We start from the raw sequence: 24,698 nt of genomic DNA, 5'->3' as shown, positions 1-24,698 counted from the left end.
CCACCGGGGAGCAAAGCCCCGTCAGCGACCCTCTGTACACTGCGGCCATGTCGAAAAGTGTTGCTTTTTGTCCGTGTGTGAAATGCAAAATAATAATACAGAACCATTTTAAAATAGCCCCCATTGTCCGGAAATAGATCCCAGACGTCAGCAAAATCCGTGCCGCTGAATAAGCTTCGTTACGGTAGTAGGGATTTTTTTCTTGTTGTGTTTGTGTGTGTTGACACTCAAGGTACAAGTCTGCTAAAAGGCCGAGAATTGCTCCCTTGGTCGGCGGCCAAGAAGTACATTTCCACGTGAATGTTATTACGCAATGTTGAATTGAAAAGGCGGCAGTGACGTGACCTACTTTCCCAAAGCACAAAGATAAGAATTCCTTGAATGTGGCCGGCTGACGCAACGCGGCGACACGCCCCGGCCCCCGATGCCAAAGGCCGTCAATCCTCCAGCGCACGCAACTCACGCAGGGCATGTACGGCAACCGCCATCCGTGTCGAGATGAGTCGAATGAATGGCGACTCTCCGGACCGGGACGGGCGACGGCGTTCCGTCACGCCGCTTTTTCTGACAAATTGGGCCGCTACAATTGGCCAGGGATCACGGTGCTTTCGACTTGTGACTTTTTCAAATTCCACAGCCTGATGACATTCCCACGTTTGTCTCCCAACTTGTGCCGAGGTACAGAACGTACGGCACGATTTTCCCCACCTCTGCCGCTGGTGCGTCTTCAATGTTCTATTCAAAGCGTCTGGGCTTGGCATGCGGGTGAACCTGCCCGTTTTCATCACAACGCTCATCGGCATTCAGTCTACCTCACAACAACATCATCAGCAGCCTCCTCCTCCCTTTCCTCTTGCTCACATCGCCTTGGTTGCCTCCCTCCCCCGGGCTGTGGAGCCGACGCGTTTTGGCGTCACAGTGTTCTAATTTTACCGCCGTTGACGCTGATGTTATGAGGGGGGGAGGACAAAAAATGCTATTTCTGCCGCTATACCCATCCACCCTCACGGGGGGAGGCATTACTCGACGCTTATTAGGCACATAGCAATTTTTGGGTTGCAGACAGCCACAGTGAGGCTCTTACGCAACAGCTAATATGTCGGGGCTACCCGAGTGCATGACTGCCAAGGGTGAACCTGGCTGAATCGGTGTCATATGTGGAAATTTCCACGCCAGTCACGCACGAACAGTAGCTAGGGGTGTGGTGGTGATAACATTCTTTGCGCATGCACAAAAATGAACGCACACACGCCTTATTAGGCTAGCCGCCTTATATTGCCCCCCCCCCACCCTACAAAAAGCTGGAATGAATGAGTGAATAAATGGTAATCACGCAGACAGGAAGGGCGGCGTGCATGACGCCTTGCGTCATTTGCACACGCTATTGCTGTACCAGGTATTAATCTGCATGTTCCCATTCTTGCTGCCACAATTCTCCAAATGAGAGGCCCAGTATGCTTGCCTCAAGCCATTTAGACGTCACTCACGTTAAGTTGACTGGAAACCAAATCTTTAAGTTCTTATAATCACTTTTAAAATCACTTGTTTTTCTTCTAGTGTGTCGAAAATTGTTTTTTTTCCAGATTTCTGTTGTGTTTAAATGTGTACTTTCTCCGTGCTTAAATATTTGACTGTGTATGAAAGAAAATCCTCAATGCTGATGCATGAGCATCAAGTTTAGCCCTTTTAAAGTGTCAACCTCAAGAAAACATATTTAAGAATGGAATTAAATTATGTTTGATATATTTGGGGATAAAAGTGAAAAACAAGATATAAAAAAATGAATCATATGGAGCGGCTCACGTTTAATATTCATCATTTATTAATGACGCTAATTAATTTACAGATCTAATAGCATGACAAAAAAAGACAAATAAACCACCTCATACTCACCAGGGAACGCTAAATCAAGCTGTCGTCTTTCCTGCTGTCCGCCTCCCCCGGCCAGTGGCATCGCGAGCTAACTGCACACCTAAAATGTGACTATTGATGCGAAGAAAAGTTGTCCAGGTGCATCACCAGGCGCTATTTTAGTCAAACGACCCCTCCCCTCTAAAAAACATAAAAATCAGAAACACTAAGATGGCGACTACTACATAATTGTCCACCTTTGCCTGTATAGATGTTGAATCTTTTTAGTTTAAAATGACATGAGCCAGCAACTGGAAAGGCCACGGGCACATGAGATTGACCTGGCAACACACGTGCCATGAAATGTGATTGGACACAATAAAAACTAAATAGGATAATCGTCTGACAGCCAAGATAAATTTGACAAAGGCTGTCGCTCACAAAGCACTTGTGAGAATTTCCGTTGCAAACGCAGGTCAACGCTCGGAACGCCAAAAGTCCCATTTATTTTGAACACGTCTCCCCAGCGGGGTGGACAACGGCGTGCGTTTCTTTGCATTCGCGAGCAACCTTTGGTACACCGCGGGATATTTGGACCGCAAGGGGACGCTTTCGGATCCTCTCTGTTGCATAACCGAGCGCGAACCTACCACGTTCCCCCCTAAACTACGGTCGATTGTTAGCATGAGTTCAATTCCCACTCGAAACGCGATGAAAATGGACCTGATCGGTGAAGCAAAGCTGGAAACCGTCGCGTTGGAAAGCCTTCGGAGGCCGCGGCTGGCGTGTTTTCAAAGCTAGTTCCAACCAGCTCGTTCCAAGTCCCCATTTGGTCACGGAAGGTGACGTCATCACGACGCGCTCAGTGCGCGAGCAGGAAAAAAAATGCCGACGTCAGACTTGTGTGACTTGTGGCACAGTTGACGTCGGTGACAGAAAGAACGTGAAAAAAAGTACTCGAAGATTCCACCAAACCTTTTCATCCGAGCAAGCCATTTCGACTCTGCTTTCCCGCAGCAACAATATTCATTGTATATTATATTTCAGTTTTAGCGAACACTTTTTTTTTTAAACTGATGATATAGCAGACATTTGAACTGTCTTTTTGGAACCCGAAGTAGCACACGCTCACGCCGAGGGACAATTTAGTGTTCAATCAGCCTGCCACGCATGTTTTTGGAATGTGGGAGGAAGCCGAAATGGAAAAAGAATAAAACACCTTTGTGATAATCGTCTTCATCATTGGAGGACACAGCTCATAAACTCCCATGTGAGCAGATTGGAGAGTACAAATGCCACGGGGCCCAAGTGTCAATTTAAACAATGCTTTATTTCCATCTATATAGACACACTCACCTCACAAACATTCACACTGACCCGTTTTGTTCGCTTCTGTTGTAAAAAAATAAAGTCAAATCTTATAAATTAATAAAATTAAAGAAAAAAAAGAAATATGACGTGTGTTGTTTTCACAGAAAACTTTCATACACATGATCAAGTTCAGGACAGACCACCTGGGACAATGGTTAAAGATGTCAGTTTTTTTTTGGGGGGGGGGGGTCCCCCCCTCACATATGGCTCCTCAAAGTGGACAGAAAAAAACCCACTAGGATGATGACGCTCGGTTAAGTAGCACCTTTCAAAACAAAATCAAACTCGTCGTCATAGTTGCAACATGCTACAGGGTAAAAAGGCAGATCGATTCCAAAACAAGCGTCCGTAGCCCTGTCAGCTCCTACGCGGAGATCGATGGTGTGCTCTTTTGGAAGTCAGGTGGGGACGGGCTGGGGGCTTTTCAGTCACCGTCCCGCGAGGGGTCTTGAAGCGTCTTAAAGGGCCAGCAGCGTGGGCGAGTGCAGCGAGTCGGACGACTGCTCGTTGCCGCTGCTCCCCCGCCTGTGGGCCGCGCCGCAGCCGGGGAAGGCGTCGCTCTCGGGGAAGGTGAACACGAAGGACGAGGCGAAGGCCGTGGCCGCGGGGGTGCACGTGACCACCGGCGTGCACAGCGGCGGCTCAAAGTCGCCGCTGGTCACCGACGGGTGCAGCTGCTCCCAGTCCTGAGCGCCGCACAGCGAGGCCGACAGGTCCGCCTCGGGCACCGAGCGCTCCATCTCCGTCTTGCTCAGCAGGTCCAGGGACTCCTCCAGCACGCAGGCGTCCAAGTCGCTCAGTCCGAGCGCGTTGCCGGAGTCGGCGGCGAAGAGCGAGCCGGGGCCGGAGACGGCGGGCTCGGCCGAGGCGCACGAGCGGGCCGGCGAGAAGTCCGAGTCCGGCTCGGCGGGGACTTTGCAAACCGGCCGGTGGGCAGCCAGGATGAACTCCAGACGCTCCTTCTCCTTCAGGAGGTTGGCGATGTCCTTCTGAAGGCTGGACTTCTCATCCTCCAGCTGATCGGTTTCCTGAGAAGACAAAACGAGGGCACCGTTGAATTGAATCCAAGTGCTATACCAAGAAAGTGGGGGGGGGGGGGGGGGGAATAAAACACTTTGATTTTGTCAAACGTTCTTCTTCTCAGTAGCATCATGTGTGTCGGATGTGTTGGCCCAAAACATGCGAGGTAGGTTGATTGGGCAGCCTAAATTGCCCCGAGGCGTCTGTGTGACAGCTGGGATGGCTTCCGGCACACCCGCGACCCTCCCGAGGAAAAGCGGCTTGGAAACTAAAGTCGCTGCAAATGAGGAAGAAGATACTTACAGCTTGGAGAGTGTCGGTCAGCTCCCGCCTCCTGTTGCGGCATTTGGCGGCCGCCTGCTTGTTTCTCTCCCGGCGAATTTTCCTCTTTGCTTCCTCTTCGGCTGAAATCTGACGGAGAGAAAGAAAGAAAGAAAGATGTCGGTTGACTCGGGTCTCCGATGACAAGGAAGAGCCGACGTCTTTAAAGGATGAAAAAGTCACCTGTTCCATCCGGCCTCTCTTGGTGGCGCTGTGCGGGCGCGACGCCGACAGCTTCAGCGAGCCCCTGGGGCAGGCGGGGCTGGGCCTGGAGGCCAAGGGGTGCGCCCGGCGCGAGGGGGCCACCGAGGAGATGAGCGGCTGCACCAGCCACTGCAGGTCGGGGCTGCTGGAGATGGCCGTCACCGTGGGGACGAACGAGGTGCTCAGCTCGGTGAAATCCTGCACATGGAGAGGAGAGGAGGCGCATCAGCACAATTCCAAGAGGAAGAAGGGGGGGGGGGCGCATCAGCACAATTCCAAGAGGATGAATGATGCTCAATGTTGTATTTATTGGGGGGGGGGGGGAAATGTTTTACACCAAAATCATTGAAATCAATTCTTCGCTCTCCACGATTACTGATCTTAAAACACAGGAGTGCAGTATTTGTCAAAAGCAGGACAGGTCTTCTTCCAAGACAGAATATGAACTCAAACCACAGTAACCTGATTGATGCACTTTGGACATGAACAATGCAGTCAATCGCATTACCCACACGACCAGTTGAGGGCGCCCCCCCACCTCGTGCCCGAAAACGCCTGCGATAGGCTCCAGCAAGCCCGCGACCCCCCCGTGAGGTCTATAGTCCGCAAATGTTCAATCAAAGTTGCGTTGCATGAACGACAAAACGCGAATGTTCAAAGTTGAACGGGGCTGGAAGGTACTTGGGCACGCCGTCACACTAAATCATGTTAAGAACGCGGCATTTTTAACATTAGGGACACACGCCGGGTGGGTGCACACAGGCACGGTCTGTTTTGTTGCGGGGAGGGGAAGCCAAAGCGTACCTGAGATTGCGGCGAGCCCACGCTGGAGTAAGATCCGGCCGGGGACGCTTGGTAGTAGCCGACGTTGCTGTTGCTGTCGGCGGCCGGCGACGCGGTGCTGCACCGGGAGGGCGAGTCGCACTCCGGCTTGAATACATTGAACATCATCGCTCCGGCACCGACTTCCAAAAAGGCAAACTCGGGGAAATCCCTGCCGCGAAAGGCTTGCGAAGGTAAGCTTGACGAAGTGAGTAGAAAAGAGTGAAGCTCCAAAAGGCTCGTCCCGCTTTGTCTCGGTTAGAAGCAGATCGCGAGTGAACTGAACTGGCTGCCGAGTCTGCGGGCGGCCCTTTTATAGTGGCAGCGGGCCGCGCGAATGACGTAGGCAGCGGGCGGGGAAGGAGCGCGGCGGGGAGACACCCGGGGGGGAAAACAGAAAGCCGCAAGAAAACGTCAAGTTATCACACCGCACGACGCCGTCCTCCAAAAACGTTTCACATTGGAAAGAGTCGCGCTGAAATGAAATCTCAAGCGCAATCGGGCCCGAAAAAGGACATTTTAGCGCGAATGCGCCTCCCGCTTCCAGGGAATGGAAGATTCCGCTCCGGGATCTCCCAGGACGTCATTTTCCAAATATGGCGCATCCTGTAAAAAGGGGCGGGCTCTGCTGGTAAATCCGAGAGCTCGGCGGCGTGACGTTACGTAAGACAACAAACACTCGGCTTGTTGTTGGGAAAGAAAACTCCACAAGTATTAAAGCAAATGCTCAGCACAAAAGACGAAAAGTACACGACGCCGCGCGCGCACGCGCGTTCAACACAACAAGGCGCACTCTTTTGTTGCCTTTGGAACCACAACTGCGGAGTGACAGAGTTAATTGAAGCGAGTCCTTTGACAATTGTCCTAAAACGGGTAGACAAACATTAGCCACTAGCTAAAGCTACGAGACGTGGGGATATTATTGGTGATTTGCATTCTATTTGTCCTCTTTTGGTCAGTTTTTGCCGAAAACAGTTCTCTTTGCTTTCGAGGCCGGGAATTGAGAATAAAAGATGGTTTTCCTTGTAACGCGATGGAACCAAAGAGTCCATTTCATTTATTTGAAAACCTCATTGGAGCAAGGCTATTGAGAAATATCGTGCTCGGCGACAAATTTGGTAAAATAGCGAACGGCGCTATGATAGCCGTGATTTTCCGCAGAGGATAAACAAGATGTGTCTGGGAATTTTGTTACCGTTGGTGCTCATCTTTAGCTTGCGCGTGGCCTTTTTGCTTTGCCATACCTGAGGCAAAAGGTGTTTGGTCTCGCCAGTCGTACGGATTTCTACGTGTCGGGACTGAACGGACCAAGGCAGACATGCAAAACAGGCCATCCGTTTGCGTGCGTCTGGTGCGCGCTCCGGGGCCCGGGGCGGTGCTGACGCACTTCTTGCAGAACAAGATGGTCGTGTGCGGGCGCGGGCGCGGGCGTGCACATTAGCGGCCCTGCCCCACTTGACAAAAGGTCTTCCCTGAGAAGGGCGAGAGGGAATCCCGTGACCTCTCCCCTTCTCACCTGCGCGGAGGACAGGTTGAAGCCGGGACATTGTGCTTTGGCAACCGACCGCAATCGTTTGACGAGATGCCATTGCGCCACTCGTTCTAGGAACTCCCTCACCAATTGCGCAACGGCGGTGTGATACAACACTTCCAGCGCAAATGTGGAGGTTCGATGAGTGCAGCGATTATTCACTTTTTACGCTCAAGGGCCGGGCTGGACTTGATGGAACTATGCGGATGTCTAGCCAAGTATGGAGTTTATTCATGGTGGTCACACTTGGTGTGCCTGAGCAGGGAGAGCTAAATGGAGATGGCACCAACGCAATGAAAAGATGAATGTCTCAATTCTCTATTTGCTTTGTTTAGAGTCTGGAATGTTCCCTCCGGTGAGCACAATAAAAACATCATTTAAAAGTATTACTACGTGATAGAAAGATTTGCAAATCGTCACGATTAAAACTTTTAAACAAAAGTTGCATTTGAACTAGTTGCATGTCTTGACTACTCATTAGTAGTAGTAGGCTGTGTGTGTGAAGAACATAATCACAATGATTAGGCATTGTAATAAATGTCATCATAACAGTATTACATCAATATAGCAATATTACTACGATAGAATACAAATGATCCCAGTTTTTTTAAGTACGAGGAGCCTCAGTACCAAATAAACAGAAGAGGAGAGGAACGTTGATTGAATATTTTGCGTTGTCATCGCCTGTTCGCAATTTGTAGAGTGTAAAAAAAAAAAAAGAAATTCAGCAACAAGTCGAATCTGCCACGGGCCACAACAAAGAAGCAAACACACGCTTGAAGGCTTTTTGTGTTTTCTTTCCCGCGCTACTTGTTGTTGTTGAATATTCCCGGTCGCCATGGCAACACTCCACCCCTTTCGCGGCAGTGACGTGCTGGCTTCGTGCCTCGGCTGAGATTGTTTATAGTAACAAAGAGGCATCGCTCGATCGGAGCGGAAAAAAACAGCCGAGTAGAGCTTCGCCCGTGGTGACGTCACGGGCGAAGCTTCGAGAAAGACGGCGGAGTGAGAGCTCCGCGCGGATTGTCGCCCGTGAACGCGCTGCGTGAAATGGGACACCTCGGCAAGCGATGCCAGCGTGCCATCGTCTCCGATTTGTTTTTGGGACGTTTGGTTGGCAAGATCTCGCCCGATTGCATCTTTTCCATTGCACACGCCGCGGATTGGCTCTGATTTTCAAATTCGAAAGCAACAAACGCTCTGGTGCCGCCTGGAGCAACGACTGCTTTCTGGGGGTGAATCTTGACACCCCCTCCTCCCCCAAACGGACTACATAATCCCGTGCCAGTAAATACAACACGACCCCCCCCTCCGCCCCTCAACGCCAGAGGAGGGCCTGCCGGGAAGCCTGAGAGGCCCCCCTTTTCGATTCTTTTCGTAATGCCCCCGTTCAGTAAACTTCAATGAGTCCGTGATGTCACCGGCGACCTAAAAATAGCCCGCCGGCATCACACGAATGAAGTCAGGGGGACACTTTCACGTCCAGCCTGGGAACACTTTTCACATTCGCTTTCTGTAGGAAGGCAAAGGGAGGAGGGGGGGAGTCTGGGAGGAAGGATGACGAGGATTGGATGGGAAAAGGAAGGAAGGAAGGAAGGAAGGGAACGTGATAGATGGAGAGAGGACAAGAAACATGAATGAAAGGAAGGAGGAATGGTGGAAGCAAGATGGTCGGAAGGAAAGGAGGAAGGCTGCAGGCTGGCCGGAGAGAAGGAAGCATAGACGGATGACGGAAGGTGTATCTACCCCGGTCAAGGATGACGCCTCGTACTGATGTCCAAAACGTTTAATCATGGAACACCGTGTAAACTAAAACACATTTCGAACAACAATCAAATTTACAATATCTTGAACAGGACATTAAATAAATAACACAAAATGACATACCGTGTGCACCTTGGTAAACCGAAAGTAGATCACACGGTATCGTAGTTCTGTCTCTTACTCTCTCTGTCTCCCGTTGTCTTCTCGATCTTTCTCTCATTCCTCGCTATACACGGCACTTGACCCGGAAGTGATTTTTAACAAACATTCCGAATAACATATTCAGAGGATTTAAGGAAAAAACAAATATGAAAGTTCACATAGAAATATGAAATACTTTTGCAAAACAACAAACCTAAAATAAATTATATTTTTGTTGTCATGGCAACCAACAACTCAGTCTTGGCGCCAGTTACAGAAGGCAACCAAGGACCGTCTGGGTCACGTGGAAGCAGGTGAGGCGGGAGGCTCGCCACGCCAACCCGAAGGCCGTCTGGCATCAATTTGAGTGGCCAGCGGAGGGCGCTAGTGGCCCCAATTGGCAGCCTGCTGCGATCACCCCCACCACCAGACAAGCTTCTTGTGGTTCCATCAGGTGTATTTAAAAAACATTTGAATTGGATTTATTCTGACTGAATTGGTGCATTCACGTGATACGCCGGAAAAAAAGTGTGTGTGGGGGGGGGGGGGGGGCGTGGAGAGCGGCGGCACCATTGCGTTTTTCCCCACCCCACCGAATGGTTCGCTCCCGTACGTTTCATTCATAAAACTGCAGCTGACTCTAAAAGGCGGGTTCCCCTTCGTACCATCCCGCAAAGCTGGCAAGTGGAAGCGTTTTTGGTGCAGGATTCCGAGTCCTCGCTCTGGTTTACACGCAGCTACGTTTGCATTTTGAGAGAGTTGCGGTGAAGGGTGAAAAAAAACCCAATTCCAATCAATCGAGCAATTACGCACCCGGATTATTCCTCGGAGTCGTCGTCGTCGTCGTCCAGCTGCGGCACAGCATCGCCTGGCGGGGGGGGGGGGGGGGCACTCTTGGACACACACACACACAGGCACACATTCGTCACGCTGCCAGTTCAATGTGTCGCCACGCGCCTGTGTGCACCCACCTCGTGCGACTTTGCTTCTTGGGGCTCAGGTTGCGGACAGCGGGGGCGTCTCGCCGGATCGGAGGCGTGCGCCGCAGACGAGCGCGATGGCCCTCGTCTCGCCCCCCAGAGGCGGCAACAAGGCGGCCAAGACGCACGGCTGCAGGAAAGCACGCCGAGACGAGGTCGAGGTCGAGGCCAGGCAGCATCTTTGGTTTCTTTCTTGATGGACGCGGTGCACGCACGCATCATTCCAGTCCCGAGTCCACATCGGCACTCACTGCACGGCCTGCCCGAATGTAGCCGCGGTTGTCATCCCCTTCGCTGGAAATCACGCAAAGGGCCAGAGTGTCGTCCGCTCCAGGTTTGCACGACGGCTTGAATCAAGGCGACCTAATGACCCCCGATGGGGGAACTTGGTTGTGGACGCGAGGCCGATTTGCCGTCGAGTCACGCTCATTTGCTTGCAGTGGGACGACGAGATCAGTCGGTGGCGCTAGTGCGCCATTAAGTCCGCCAGGACGCCACGTCCACTCGCGTTCTGCGTTTGCACTTGCGGCTTAACAGGAGACATTTCAAACCTTTGTTTGAAAAAATACTTTTCATAAAGGGGGGTATCCTGATGCCCCCGCCCATTTAGGCTTTGAAAGAGGCATCATCACAAATAAGTTCCCACCGATTGAGTGAAGAAACACTGTTGAGATTCTTTTGTAAAGTCTGACACACCTGCTGAGCAGTTTGGACATTTTGAAACAAACGTCCTTTTAAATCCTGTTTAAGTCCTGTTAAACGTCCTTTTAACAAACGAGCCTTTTAAAAGTAATTCTTTGCCCCCCACCGCACCCCCCGTTTGCACTCTCTCACTGGCACAGTTGCCCCCAAAGAGGTGACGTGCGCTCGCTTCAAGCGCTTTACTTGTCACAGCCAGTCAAGCCGCGCCACAAAACAAAAGCAATACATTATTCACTTTGTTTGGGGGCGGGGGGGGGGGTATTTGCCCGACGGACAAAAACACACATTCACAAAAAAATTGTTATATGTCAACATGATACGTGTCATAGAATCATAGATGCTTTTGATATTTTGTCTAGTTCTAATGTGTTATTTTATTGTACAATCGGCCAGCTGCGGCTGAGGTTAAAAAAACAACAACAAATGTGCATGTTAACTCGATCAAATAGTTGATTTTCATCCAAAATAAAATGGCCAATTCTCACTTTTTATCGTATCACTTCGAATGAACGTACGCTCATTCGCATTTCTGGGTTAACTATTTACCGTAAGCCAACTCGCGAATGTTTACGGGGGGGGGGGGGGGGGTAAAGGGTGCCAAATAAATTGGATTCCTATTCCGAAGGAGCAATTTCCGCAAATCCGATTCGGAGAAGCAAAGAAACGAGTCGCTGCCGCTCGATTCGCTGACAACCAGCTCGGCGACGCGACGCGTCACTTCCGTTGACCAAATTCGGAGCGGGGAGGGTCACGGAAGGTTGGAGTTGTTTTGTTTCTATGGCGACGGCTGCGTCGTCGTCACCGCCCCCCCCTCCCATTTCTTTTTTTCTCTTCAAGCGAACGACAACAATAAACAACCGCGAGCATTTCAAATGTCATTTCCCGTCACAACTCGTCGCGCTCTATCGCGAGACGTTCGCGAAGAAAGAACGAGCGCCATGAACGAGGCGCCGCCACACGGCAGCAAATGCTGCGTCCGAGGTCACCGCGCCACCGAGGCGGCTCACTCGTTTGTGCGTCGACGCACAGCTGAGGCGAGGAAGGAAGTCAACGCAGTACGTTTGAGACACGTCGGGGGGCGCTACACCAACACAACTCGAGTTTGGAACGTGGAGCCAAACTCAATTCCACTATCGGATGATTTCAAACGAGTTGAACGACATTCAAATTAAATAAAACAAGAAGCGTCCAGAGCGTGAATGTTCTGTTGCCAACGACGAACACGTGTGTGTGTGTGTGGGGGGGGGGGGGGGGGCATTGTGCAGGTGTCCCTAATGTTATGGCCGTTATGGTCGTCTCGTTCTACCATCGACCGGTTCTCGTTAGCCGCGATCGTGTGACTCACTTGTTATCTGCGCTCCATGGACCCGTTTTTTCCTTCTTCCTCCTTTTTTGCAGGCCACTCGTGAGGCGTTTCTCACCCTCCGCTGGCATGGCGGCGGCAAAACATCGCCCGCTTGCTGAAGCCGCCAACCTCATAACCTGGCACAAAAGACACACTGATGATTTGTTTCGATAGTACTCGGGTAGCTAGGTCGGCGTGTAATTGCGGTGAATAGGAAAAGTCTACACACCCCCGCCGATGTCAATGTGCTCATCGGCACGTTTAAAAAGTCATGTGATGAACCGCAGCAAACGCGAGACCTGCGACATAAGCGGACAATTGGGCCAGCCGTCGACGGACACGGGACATGCTCGGTTTGGGCTTTTTTTCCTCAAAAGCATCCCGGCGGTCGAAAGGAGCCGTGCTCTCGGACAGAAACATTTGCGCTCGGCAGCTTCCGGTCGGCACGCACGGCGCAATTGTCTCAGTCCGCGGAGACCGCTCGGCCGACTTCCTATTCGCGGGCTCTTATGAAATATGGAAACATTTGCAAATGTGCAAACGCCAGCGTCAACACGCTCGGTCTGAGATGATTCTGAAAGGAGAACAACAAGAAGGAAGGGAGGAAATTCAAACGCGTCGCTTGCCTTGTTGTGTCTGCAAAAGTCGGCGGCGTGGGGAAGAACGAGGGATGAGTCAGGACGGGACGGGACGGTGTCTGGCCGGCGGGGGATTTCCCACAGAGGTGAGAAGCGACGGGCCCATCTGCAGAAGACGCCTTGCAAATGGCCGTCAGCGGCACGCCGCGCGCTCACCCCGGGACGGGACGCTTCTTTCTGGGAAGGGGAGGAAGCAAACGCCGGCTGGAAAATGCACACAAACGGCTCACGAAATCTGGATCGCCGTCTTCATCAAAGGCCACTGAAATAAGGAGGCTATTGGAGCGCAGCTTTTCTTTCAATCCCCCCCCCCCCCCCCCCCCCCCCCCGGCACCATCCTCACTCTTTGAGGACTTGGCCATCCAGAATACGTTTGATGGATGACAAAAGTTTTCCTTCCGACACATCATCATCGGCCTTGGCCTGAAGATGTGACCGATTTTGAAGGCCGACTTGATAGAACCGCCCCCCCCATCCAAATTTGGCAGCACTCTTTTTGTCATGCATCGCGAGCGCCGTCTGCACGTAGCTGTCACCATCTTGCCCCCCCCCCCTAACGCGCGGCGCCTCTTTTACCATGGCTTCTGCTTTCTTGCCACCTCTGAAATGTGTTCCACGTCTATGTTTGGACCAACTGTGACGCACACAGACGCCCCCCTCCCCCTCAGATGTGAGCCACAAAACACAACAGAGCCAAATTAGAAGCGACAAAAAAGGGAACAGCGTGGAGGATTTTTTTGGAAAGAAAAGAGTGCCTCGTTGTGTAGGTCCTCTTTCCGAGCAGCTTTTGTTTCAGCCACCAAAGACCGCAGCGGAACTTTAGTCGCCAAAGGTCCTCCCGTATCCGACAAACACAAAGGCAAAGGCCGCCGCGCTTCCGGCCGGGCTAAGCATGATGCGCCCCCTGTCGTTTCGTTGCGAACGTGCGCGACGTGTTTGGATGGACCGTCTCCGGTCGACGGCGGCGGGTCGGAGCGCGCACGCGCGCGCGCACCGAGAGGTTTTTCCTCCGGGCTTGTGTATGTTTTGGGTTGCTAGGGGGCGGGGGGCAGGCGGCCCCGCCCCTCCGTCCTCCGGCATGACTGTCGAAGCACGCTGACGTCTGGCTCGGCCACTTCCGCATTCCGGAGCTCTCCCAGACCTGGCCCACTACAGTACTTAAGCGGGCTGATGCAACCGCTCGGGTTAGTCCCCGCGCCCGCCGCCGACTCCTCAAAAAAAAAAAGAAAAAAATGAAGAGAGAGAGACAGCCCGAATCCCGCGTTCCCCTCGTCCTCTTTGGATTGTTTTGGTTTTGATGTTCGTGTAGGCGCACCACAGGTAAGCGCGGGCGACCCGTCGCGAGCCTGTTTTGGGGTTTTTTTGTGATGCGGGGGGGGGGGGCGTCGATTCACCGTGTCGGTTTGTCGAGGGGAGGTACACGACGGACATGATTTTCTGGTGAAGAACAGCCGCTATTCGGCCACGCGCCCTCGTCTCGACCGCATGTTCGACGACTTGGAAACTTTGCAGTCGTTACACGGTCGTTACAAGTGTCACGAGGATACTTTGAAAAATTAACTTTTCATTTTGACCGTACGGAACGGCGTTTCTCTCCGGATGCGCGGGGGCTATCCCGCTCGCGAAGACGCTTATGTAACGGCGACGCGTCGCGGGAGCGCGGCCAGCCGAGTTCCACGCGAAGCCGAGACAAGCGCGAGCTTTCGAGGCAAGTGGAAGCAACCTCGCGTCCACGCGCGTCCGGCCGGGTCGTCCATCCGAGATCCGAGTCGCGTCTCCCTCCACGCCCCCTCCCCTCCCTTCGTAAATCGCTCGTTTGACCCGCAGCGAATGCACGTGGCCCGGCAAGGCTTGCAAGTATTCGTCGAGTCAAAGGCGCATTTTGATTGGGGACGGACGGGATGGACGCGAAGCCCTTCGGCAGCCGCATCGCGAGAGGGGCGCGACACAGAAACTCAAGTGGCGAGGAGCCGCGTGCGATCGCAACGCTAACGAGCCGTCCTATTTCTTCTCCGCAGGGTGCCGACACAAGTTGCACCATTGACGCAAGAAGTTCTCTCTGAGTAAGTCTCCAAAGTTTTCCGCGGTCGTTCACACTCGTCGCCATCACGACAGGCCTCTTGAAAGAATTTGGGGAATGATTTGTTGAAATGGACCCGACGCCGTCGGGGGCCCAAAAGTTGAGCCCGATCACGGGATGGGAAGCGCCATGTGGATGGCGGGCACGCCAGCGCCGAGTCGTTGCCGAGTTTGTCACTGGCGTGACTCTCCGGCCGCCGCGCTTTGATTTCCTGAAAAATGAAATGGAGAAGCCGGACGTGGGCGCCACCACTTTATTTGTAGGAGAAATGCCTTCCGGCGTGTCTGCGGGGAGCCGTGGAATGGCGGGGCCGCGCCGCACTGCGGACGCATTGCGGGCGAGCCGGCCAACTGTGCAACAGCCAGCTCGGTCATATGAGCGGGACTGTTGAGAGAAAAGGGGTGGGGGTGGGCCCCCACAGGCACTGCTGACGGTATGGCGTTATCCCTCTGCCATTGTTGGCCCCGAAAAGCTTTCCACGTGTTCTGTGAAGCCATGCGCAGTTCGGGGGGGGGGGGGGGGGGGTTCTGCATAGCTATACAGTGCGATTGGCACAAGAACAAATGGGCCAAAGGAGGGAGGGGGCCGTCATCAGAACAAGAGTGTGCTGGACGCATGACGAAACACGGCGCAAAGTGAGCAGGATTGCCTCGGCGGGCAGTGACAATGTCCATCTTCCGGTCCTCAAGACAAGTTGCCTGCTTTCCTGCGGGTGTGGCCAAAGGCCGCGAGGCAACGTGCGGGTGGGCCTATTTAGCGCAGATGCTGATGATGACGGCTGAGACCTTGGCCAGAGAATGGGAGTGAGTGTGCCTTGCCCCCCCCTCCCCCCCTCCTGCAGCACATTTCATCCAAGCGAGAGGCTGCTAGACGGCCTTCGCGCCCGTTTTGGGGGCTCGTCTCGCTCCATTTGGCAAGCGGGTTTGGGCGTTCCCGCAAAAGGTAAAAATGCAACGTGGACTTTGGTTGGCATCCGTCCATCGTGGTCCGGATGGTTTCGGGACACTTGGTTTGGCCCACCCCCAAAAAGATGGAAAAGTCACCCCCATCTGGGGTGAGGGCGGCTGCGGGGGGATGCGGACCATAGGGGCCGGGCCGCCGGCGGTCTGGCCGGCTTCTGGGAAGGAATTCCACAGCCTGGCTAATTGTTCCGAGGAAACGGAGCAAGCCCAAAGCCGCCCCGGCTTTGGCGAGCGCCTTTCCAACAGACACGGGGCGCAGTGTGTGCGCCGCGACGCGCGCCAGCTGGCGCCGAGCCACATTGCTTTTGGCTCAGGGCCAGAAACGACACGGAGCGAGCGAGCGGGGCTCCTACATTTCGCCGCATCTCTCGCCTTGTCCTCCGAGTTGGATGGCCCGCCCCCGCCGCAGGCCTGCGTGGCCGTCTTGAAAAGGCGCGCCGCGGGCCCTTTTCTGGGTCGTCAGTGGGACCTCTCCAAAATGACAAAAGGGGCCCGGGGAACTTTTGGGAGCGGTTGGGCAAGAGTCACCCCCGCCCCAACTATCCAAGGACTCGAGCATCTCCCTTTGGACGGTCTGCCGGCGTAGCCGCTCGAGTGCGCCTCGTTGCGTCAGCGGGTGGGCAGGATTTTTGGGTCATTTTTCTTTCAACTCGTCCAACTTGAGAGCATTCGACAAGGAGGAAAGTCGGGGAGACGCGGTCGGTCGGTCGGGTCGGCCTCGGCGCAAAATGCAAAGTCCTCGGCGGCGACCGTTCCGACGTCCCTCGCGGGAGAAACATCTTAACCGCAGCCGTCTTGTTCCTTTCCTCTCCAGCAAAAATAACAGCCGCCTGTCGAGTGCCGTGTCAATGGGAGTTATACACCAAGTGGGCGAGAGGGAGAAGCCCCCCCCGCCCCCACCCAAAAAAAAAAGAGTGGAGGGAGGTATGAAATCATAAAATCATTTGACACTGGCTCCGCCCCCTAATCAGTCCGTCTGTCAGCCAAAAGCGCCGCAAGAAGGTCAGAAGAATTGCGGCCAACAACGCCAAAGCGTTCGTCTTTTTGAATCGATTCCTTCTCTTTTCCAGCCCAACTGTAATAACACTCGAGCGGGCGAAACGCGGGGGTGGAGGACACAAGAATTGAGTTACACAACCTTCCTCTATGCATCAAGCCTTACAGTGCGGCGGGGGAAGAAGGAAAAAAAAACAAAAAAAGCAGCAGAACTTAGCAGCCATCCTCGGCTCGGCGGCACACTCGGCTGTTTCAGAGCGTTGCACAATCGCCATCTTTGTTTCCTCCGCCTCAGAGGGGGGCTTTGTTCGGCTCCCGTCCAACCTGTCCGAGCACGGAAGCCGTTGCCAAAAAAGCAAAGGGGAAGGGGGGGGGGGCAATGGGGAATGTCATTGGCAACGAGGCCTCCTTGGGGAATGCGGCATTGCTGTCGCAATCAAACGCAGGGGTGGCGGGTGGGGGTCTGCGTGCGGCACAAGGGATTCCGCTTCCATTCAGCCTTTTGGTCAGACAATGAAAGTTGACACACTTGACTGGGCACTAGCCCCCCCCCCCCCCCACACACACACAAATAGGACCTTCCAGTCAGGGGTAATGTGAACGCTCATCTCTCAATAGGCAAACTGTGATTGACCAGCCACTGTTCCACCTGGGACAGGATAAGCAGTCGGGGGGGGGGGGGGACACTTAGGTCGCCGGCGATAGCAGAAATGACTTTGCTGGGATACGCACCACCTGAAAACACGTCCTGTCTCTTTTCCCAACAGCGGCGGTGGGGGGGCGGGGGGGTCCGGGTCGGACATGATGCCGGGACAGATACCGGAGCCTTCGCTGGCAGCGGGCTCCCTGCCCTGCCTGGGCCCGCCGGCGCGCATCTCGGCCACCACGCTGACCGACCAGCTGAAGCTGGCCGACCTTCGCCAGCTGGGCGCCATGTTCTCGCCGCTGCATTTCTTCGGCAGGCTGGGAAAGAGGCCGCTGAGCATCAAGACGGAGGTGAGGGGGGAACGCCAAAAGGGGGAAGCCGCACCCACGACGGCGGGCGCCATGACGCCGCTTGCATAAGCCCAGACAGAAAAAGGCGTGCGCTAGCAGAAGCTCACAAAATATGAAAATGGGACAAATGCAGTCAAACTTGATTATGAGAGCACGTCCAGCCCGATGAGGCCGCCGGGGGGGGGGCTTGGGTCAGAAGTGAATGGTGACATGCAGTCAGACGTCCAAAGCTGAAGCTGGGCTTGTTTGCAGCTGGACGAAGACGAAGAGAGGAGGAAACGAAGGCGAGAGAAAAACAAAGTGGCGGCGGCGCGATGCCGAAACAAGAAGAAGGAACGAACGGACTTCCTTCAGAGGGTGAGTTGATGCCGCGGCGCAGCCAAAGATGACGCGGGCGCCCCCCCCCCCCCCCGCCCACCCTCCCTTTGCCTTCCCCCTCAAGGAGTCGGAGCGCCTGGAGATGGTCAACTCGGATCTGAAGGCCCAGATCGAGGAGCTGCGCCTGGAGAGGCAGCAGCTGATGGTGATGCTCAACCTGCACCGGCCCACCTGCATCGTGCGGACCGACAGCGTCAAAAGCCCCGAGGGCGAGGACCACCCGCCGCTGGAGCGGCTGCGCGCCCACGGCGAGTGAAGCCGCCGCCGCCCGCGAGTGCCCCCCCCCCCCCCCAGACGGACCCTTGCGGGCACTGTGCGGCATCCAAAAGGAAAAGACACGGACCCTCGCAAAAAAAGGGAGCGGCGGGCAACGGCCGGCTCGCCGCCGTGCCCGCTCGGCACTTTTCCTTGCCCAATATACAGCTGGCGACTTTTGGCACACTATACTCAGTTGCGAGTACGCCACCACCATGTTTTTTTTTTTTGGAGGGGTGGGAGGGGGTGACTCTCATATGCTGCCCGCGAACGAAGGCGGTTAGCGGTGACGCTGGCGTCATGAACTAGCACACAAGGCTAACATAAATGCCGTTTACAGCCGCCTTTGTCCGTTTGTCGTACTCGTTTTCTGGCGCTTTCTACACATTTCCGGTAAATGGCCGTCGATCGCTTGACGCGATCCTTCTGTCTGTCCGTCGTCACGCTGCGCCGTGAAAACAAAAGTGTTACGTTTGCTTTGCTCCGTCTCGGCTGAGCAGTATTTCAATGGCTGCCACGTAGGACTGTTACCCAGAGTAGATTAAAGTCTATTTTCAAACAACAGGAGCCACGGTGTCTCCCATTTGTTTTGTCCCTCTATGAACTCGTTGGAAAATTGAGAGAAACAATCACGCATTGGTGGGGGGGGAGGCAAACCTGATTCGGGCGACGGAGTCTCCATTGCGAGGGGACTTGGGGCTGCCTCGCTTCCCAATAGTGAGCCGGACGGTGCGTTGCGCCATCTGCCGGACACTTTGCGAACCCTCGTCTTCCTGGCTTTTCCACCCCCGTTTTCTCGCCCCCAAAATCACGTCTAGAAAACAAGTATGGGAAGGGGGGAAAAAGAGACGGCCTTTGTCACAAGTGATATCAGCGCAACGCCGACATTAAGTGCGATTCTGATTTGCAATCGGCCACCGTTGTGAGCCTCGTGGGGAGCACAAGCAACTTCAACAAACTTTTTTTTTTCTCATTTGGAACGTTTTTCGACGGGTCGACAACGAAGAGGGTCTCGTCTAGCTTGTCTGTCAAATTCCGGTTTGGCGGCGGGCGTCGCGTCGCGTCGGATTTGAGATCCGCACGGTTTCCGAGTAAAGACGCCGTTGTTTCAAGGAATCAAAAGACGACGTCTCTGATGTGGATGAATGAAAGCGAAGAGTTTGCAAATTTCAAGAAGCGAGAAAAAACACGACCGAGAGCCCTTCCCATGTCCACGCTGCCAATTAAGAGCATCTCCGCAAGGCTAATGGCACCTCGAGCGCTTCCGCAACTAAACAACTGCATTCAAAGCCATCGTTTTGTGGCTATTCTCATGCTAATGCCATATGCCGCCTCGTTTGCTTTCACCCGAATGGATTCCGTGTTTGGGGACCTTTGGGTCGGCGCTGGCACGCCAACAAAAGACGTCCGTTCCAGTCTCAATGTCAGCGCGCAATCGCCCCCCCGCGATGATGAAAGTAAACGCAAAATACTGGAGAGGCGTTCGCTCGCAGCTGCATGCACTCGAGGCCCGTGTTCGCGCGGTGGCAGAAAGGAACGAGCGCCCCTCAAGACTTGTCAAGCAAGCAAGGCCTAATTATGGGGCTCTTTTCAACAGCCGTCTGGCTCATATCGGCTTTGAAGACTCCGGATGCATTCACGCGGGGGGGGATTTGGCACGAGATGAAATGTGCCGCGACGGCCAACCCACCTGGGGCCGCCGGGCCTTTTACTGCCGCTCGTGCCATTCTCAAAACAAAGCGGAGAGAAAGCGTCGGCCGTGGCCGGTCAACAGCGCATTTCCGGTCTGGGGTGCGCGACTTTTTTTGCCCGTTGACTCAACAAAAGTTTGGAGTGTCAGAGTCCGGAATTGAGCGGTTGAAGTGACCTTACCTGGGGACCGCTTTGTTGATGAGTAGCAGAATAAAACTCCAAAGTCGCATCGCTGCACCCGACCTTCTGGCAGACCAGCCGAATGTGAATCTGAAAAGCACAAATGTCATTTCGCTCTTGAGAACAAGGAGCAGTGGAAAAACAATCCGAGCCCGCGGCCACCAAGGCGACGGCTAAGAGGTCCTTTCATAAAAGGACACGGTGCAGTCGTTGCGTGTTTTGCCCATTTTGTCCGTCTTGTACATGTCGGAGAAATCGTCTAAGAAGGCTTTGTTTTCATTTGGGGAAACGTCGCCGTCCACCTCCAAATGGCGAGCGGCCAAAGCACAAGAAAGGAAGGCGCGCTGGTTTGAAGCCACTTACCGGGTTCAGGTGGGGAGCCCGACGCCGGCTGAGGGGAACGAACCACTGTCGCCGAGAAGGGGGGTCGGGGGGGTCCGAGAGTTTCCCATAGATCGGAGGAAAAACAAACAAACAAAAAGCGCATGAGAAATTTGAAGGGAGCGCAATTTGAAGCGAACAACAATAGGACTTGTTGGCCGCGCTGGGCACAAAAGGGGCCGCTCCAACGTGTCGGGCGCCCCCCCCCCCACCCCTCGCTTCCTTTTTAAAGGAACTCACCCGGGAACTCTTGGGCCGCGCATCCGCCGTCCTCCCAAGACGTCTCCCGCAAAAGCCGCAGGTAGGACGTGAACATTGTCCGAGATGCTTCTCGCATAGCCGACCGGTGTCCTCCAAATTGGCGCGGCATGCATTGCAATTGCGAGGAGGCATCATCCGAAGCTTTCGCGCACGACGGCTGCCCGAAGTCGCGTACGCGTTGCTTCACGCTGCCGCCGGAGAAGAACTTGCGTGTCCCTCCCTCCTTTTCGGCACGATTGACTTTCGACAGTGGCGCGAATGTGAGCCTGTGCGGCAAAGGCGCCCGCCCGGATGGACGCGACGCCGCCGAGCAGCTGCGTCCCACTCGAGCGAAATCCCGAGACGCCTTCTTGGGAAAAGGCAGCCGGACCAACGGGACTGCGTCCGAGAGTCTTTCCCGCGGCGACGGCGGCGGCGGCGGGACGCACGCCGAGTGGAGCGGCCACGGAGCGAAGCGAGCCCGGGTGGAGAAGATCGTCAGAGGCATGAGCGGCTCGCCAGTCGGGGAGACGAACCGAGACCCCGCGTCGGGACCGCAGGTAAGCCACCAGCGGTTTCTCACGGCAACTCTCCCAGAGGAACGACAGCCGACGCGGATCTGCTCATCCGCCGCGACTTGGAGGGACGTCGACGGCCCTTCTTTCGGGGAGTCGGAAAGCATCTCGAGCGGAAGATCCCCGGGGCGCGATACGCGGACACGTCTCTCATTCACGCTTGGTGTTTTCAAGGAGCGAGTGGCCGGAGCTGTGACGAGTACCGCCGTCGAGGCCCTTTTCCAAAGCGTGCCGCTACAACAGGGCTGCCGGCATAAGGCGGGCGCAGAGTGGTCCCAAAACGCTCAGCGGCGGTCCTCGGGTGGCAACGAAGCGCCGGGACCCGCCGTTCAAAGCCAGGCACTTGCTCTGGTGGTACCGAGACGCGGGGCGGACAGATCCCGCCGCTTGCCGTTGGGAGTGGAGTTGGGACCCGTCCGGACTCGGGGTGCCGTCCGCCGCCGCGGCAATTCCCAGTTTGAATCCGCATGGCAAGCCGAGATGGATGCGGCGCAGAAGTCGGCCGCGGTCCCATCCCGGGTCGGGTCCGGATCCCGGAGGAGCCCCGCGACCGCTGCGCAGTCGACGCCTTTGGCCAGCGTTTGCTTCCCTCGTGTCAACACGGAGCCCAGAGGTCTTCTCCACGCTCATCCTTACAGCCTCAATGTATCCTCTCGCTTCGCCGCCGACCTTCTCCTTTGTAGAACTGCGTAAAAACCAAAAAGATTATTCAGGTAATCTGGATAACGATCCGATTCAACCGCATTTTTTTTTTTTGTACCGCGAGACCTAAAATAAAATCCATTTGAGGAATCCCTTGAGGCAAAGCCCAGAATGGAGCCTTTTCTAACTCATGACCAAAGTTCAAAAATTTGCTGCGAGTTCTCTCATCCATTTTTAGCCGTCTTTGGTTATTGGGGGGGTGGCAATAGTCGTTTGTCTTTGCGCCCTGCGATTGGGTGTCAGGATGTATCGCCAGCCCGCTTCGGGTCCAGCTTCGACTCGTCGCGGCGTATTCTGAAACAAAAGACCTTTTCGCTCTCGTCTCTGACCTCAGCTTCTCCGAAGAAGGGGCCAGCCAGACGCGAAGCCGTCGCTCCCGGTCGCTGTCGAGGCGAGGCACAAAACAAGCAAAGGAAGTCCAAAATGTTGAACGACAGCAAAGGTGCCCTTTGTGAGGAGCCACACAAATGGAACGACGAGCTGCAGGCTTTTCAGGCCGTTTGGCTGAAAAGCTTTTTCGCTCGCCCTCCCCCGGAAAAGCCCAAATCTCAATGTGTACATTGTTCAAAAAGAAAACCAATCCAACAAGAAAAGGGCTCACCGTAGCGTGGCGCGTTGTCCTTAGCCGCGTTGCACTTAGGAGGCTCTGACCGCCGAGCACCTGAAAAAAGCCAAGCTGATGTTTTTCTACACGCGCTATCCAAGCTGGCGGCTGCTGAGGCTGTGCTTCCGCGACGTGCAGGTGAGACGGCGGCGGCGGCGGCGGCGCTCACGTGGCCTCTCCTGTTATTGCAGGATGAGCACAGCAAAGGCTTTTGATGATCTCACGTACCTCGCTGTCGCCCCCCCCACCCCTCCCACCTTGCAGTTCACACGCCGCGGCGCCTCCCGGCTCATCAAGTGGTTCAGTAACTTCCGCGAGTTCTACTACATCCAGGTGGAGCGCTTTGCACGGCGCGCCTTGGCGGAGGGGGCGGCCGACGCGAGGGCGCTGTCTGTGGGCAGAGAGTCGCAACTTTTCAGAGTCCTCAAGGTGCACTACGACAAAGGCGGACACTTTCAGGTGAGTTTCAGCCCTTTTCTTTGGCGCCGCCGACAAATGTCCGTTTGCGCGAGGCAAAGATTGCTCCGCATCATCGGGATCTCAAAACAACAGGCGGCCAGGCTGCGCTCCAACGTGCCGCCAAAACCTGACCGGCGGCAACGTAAGATGGCCGCCCTTTCGCTTCAGCTGCAAGGGGCTAATTGATAGTCTGTCCATAAGGAAAACGGTGCTCAATAGGACAGCTTCTGCATTTTTTTTTAGGAGGGGGGGCACGGCAGGAGGGGACCCCTCGGGGGGGTCGTCTCATGTTTGAGTGATCACTGTCAAAGGCAGTCAGAAAAAAAGAGATGTGCTCCGAGAACATGGGCCAACTCGCATGGCTGAAATCCCCGAATTCCACTCGGCGGCTTGACCCGCTTGGGTGTTGGCCAAGCAAAGGCACATGGGTGGGGTTAGGCCCCCACGCAGCAGGCCTTTTGCTTCCTTTTTATCGACTACGCCCGCTCTAGGATCCGGGCGGGCGGCGGCCCGGATGGGCGCGGTCTAATTGACGGGGCTTCCCTAACAGGTCCCCGACGGCTTCCTTGACGTGGCGGAGCTCACGCTGCGACAATTCTACGCCGCCGTTTCCACGGGCAAAGACCGAGATCCATCGTGGAAGAAGGCCATCTACAAGGTGATCTGCAAGATGGACGCCGACCTTCCGGCGCAATTCATGCCTTGCGGACACGGAGAGCCCGCCGAGCGCTGGAGCCGCGGGCCGCCGCAACGGCGCCGTCGGCTTGCGTGGGCCTTTTGAGCCGCTTTCCATCGGGAGCGTCGACGGGCCCCTTTGAGCTTTGGAAAGAGGAACTGAATGCAAAAGCAGTCGTTCGTGAGAGCCCCGGCCGGGCGTGACATTTGGGTGGCGGGGGACAATGATGGGGATTCCCTCCCTCCCCTTGGCTTTAGAATACTCAACAGATTCCAGTTGACAGCAGCCGCTCAAAAGAATGGCACAGAGTTTTAATCCGCTCAAAGTCCAAATCTGGCAGCGGACCGGCTTGGGAATGGCGGTCAACGTTGCGTCGGCAAGGTTGCTTTTTGCGCGATGCAAGTGTCCTCAAACGAAAACATTTTGCGGCTGCCGAGACGCAAAATGTTCTCTGTCGAACATGACAATGCGCGGACGGGCAGGAAAAGTCAACCTCTTGCCTGGATAAATTCAAGAATTGCTGCATTCCATTTTTTTTTTAACCGCCTGAAATAATTTGTGGATCGTTGATGCGTGTCAACAAGCCTCAAGGAAATAAATGAAAACACACCAATGAGTGCTTGTTGAATATTTAATGACAATTGGAAAGAAGTGACAGCTTGAACAATGTTGACTCTCTTCATCTATTTTTTTTTTTTTGTGGGGGAGTGAAGGAGGGGGGAGTCATCCTAGCCCCAATCAAATGGTCGTGACAAACATTCTTGGTAGAAGATCGACATTGTCTTGAGACAACTTGCAGAAAGAATCTTTGGCCAAGAGTGAAAGGTGTTCC

General features: G+C 54.6%; 3 protein-coding genes and 1 long non-coding RNA gene across 4 annotated transcripts; 2 read left to right on the top strand and 2 right to left on the bottom strand.

Moving 5' to 3' along the window:
• Window positions 1-3,162: 3,162 nt before the first annotated feature.
• fosab (v-fos FBJ murine osteosarcoma viral oncogene homolog Ab) lies at window positions 3,163-6,557 on the bottom strand. Its single transcript, XM_052053048.1, has 4 exons — window positions 5,572-6,557; window positions 4,747-4,965; window positions 4,546-4,653; window positions 3,163-4,250 (listed from the first exon to the last, which is right to left on the bottom strand). Exons 1-4 carry the CDS (start codon window positions 5,716-5,718, stop codon window positions 3,681-3,683), a joined length of 1,044 nt encoding a protein of 347 aa, XP_051909008.1. The 5' UTR covers window positions 5,719-6,557; the 3' UTR covers window positions 3,163-3,680.
• Window positions 6,558-12,512: 5,955 nt separating this feature from the next.
• LOC127592363 (uncharacterized) lies at window positions 12,513-20,354 on the bottom strand. Its single transcript, XR_007960118.1, has 3 exons — window positions 20,230-20,354; window positions 19,015-19,171; window positions 12,513-12,867 (listed from the first exon to the last, which is right to left on the bottom strand). It is a non-coding gene; the product is annotated as an uncharacterized LOC127592363 (long non-coding RNA).
• Window positions 13,785-18,414, top strand: jdp2b (Jun dimerization protein 2b). Its single transcript, XM_052053055.1, has 5 exons — window positions 13,785-14,010; window positions 14,709-14,753; window positions 17,496-17,724; window positions 17,977-18,081; window positions 18,167-18,414. The coding sequence occupies exons 3-5, from the start codon at window positions 17,530-17,532 to the stop codon at window positions 18,356-18,358; spliced, it is 492 nt and encodes a 163-aa protein (XP_051909015.1). The 5' UTR covers window positions 13,785-14,010; window positions 14,709-14,753; window positions 17,496-17,529; the 3' UTR covers window positions 18,359-18,414.
• Window positions 20,355-20,889: 535 nt separating the features above from the next.
• On the top strand, window positions 20,890-24,483 carry LOC127592352 (prospero homeobox protein 2-like). Its single transcript, XM_052053045.1, has 5 exons — window positions 20,890-21,410; window positions 21,600-22,070; window positions 22,768-22,869; window positions 22,996-23,190; window positions 23,741-24,483. Exons 1-5 carry the CDS (start codon window positions 20,979-20,981, stop codon window positions 23,969-23,971), a joined length of 1,431 nt encoding a protein of 476 aa, XP_051909005.1. The 5' UTR covers window positions 20,890-20,978; the 3' UTR covers window positions 23,972-24,483.
• Window positions 24,484-24,698: the final 215 nt, after the last annotated feature.

The sequence above is a fragment of the Hippocampus zosterae genome, chromosome 19 (assembly GCF_025434085.1).
Source record: "Hippocampus zosterae strain Florida chromosome 19, ASM2543408v3, whole genome shotgun sequence".
Classification (NCBI taxonomy): domain Eukaryota; kingdom Metazoa; phylum Chordata; class Actinopteri; order Syngnathiformes; family Syngnathidae; genus Hippocampus; species Hippocampus zosterae.
This window is presented reverse-complemented; position numbering and strand designations above follow the sequence as displayed.

Coding starts and splice junctions, on each gene's coding strand:
- fosab (XM_052053048.1), bottom strand. CDS start 5,718: ATGATGTTCAATGTATTCAAGCCGGAGTGCGACTCGCCCTCCCGGTGC. Junction 4,966..5,571: donor TGGGCTCGCCGCAATCTCAG/GTACGCTTTGGC, acceptor CTCCATGTGCAG/GATTTCACCGAGCTGAGCAC. Junction 4,251..4,545: donor TGACCGACACTCTCCAAGCT/GTAAGTATCTTC, acceptor TTGTCTTCTCAG/GAAACCGATCAGCTGGAGGA.
- jdp2b (XM_052053055.1), top strand. CDS start 17,530: ATGATGCCGGGACAGATACCGGAGCCTTCGCTGGCAGCGGGCTCCCTG. Junction 17,725..17,976: donor CGCTGAGCATCAAGACGGAG/GTGAGGGGGGAA, acceptor GCTTGTTTGCAG/CTGGACGAAGACGAAGAGAG. Junction 18,082..18,166: donor GAACGGACTTCCTTCAGAGG/GTGAGTTGATGC, acceptor TTCCCCCTCAAG/GAGTCGGAGCGCCTGGAGAT.
- LOC127592352 (XM_052053045.1), top strand. CDS start 20,979: ATGCATTGCAATTGCGAGGAGGCATCATCCGAAGCTTTCGCGCACGAC. Junction 22,870..22,995: donor TGTGCTTCCGCGACGTGCAG/GTGAGACGGCGG, acceptor CCCACCTTGCAG/TTCACACGCCGCGGCGCCTC. Junction 23,191..23,740: donor ACAAAGGCGGACACTTTCAG/GTGAGTTTCAGC, acceptor CTTCCCTAACAG/GTCCCCGACGGCTTCCTTGA.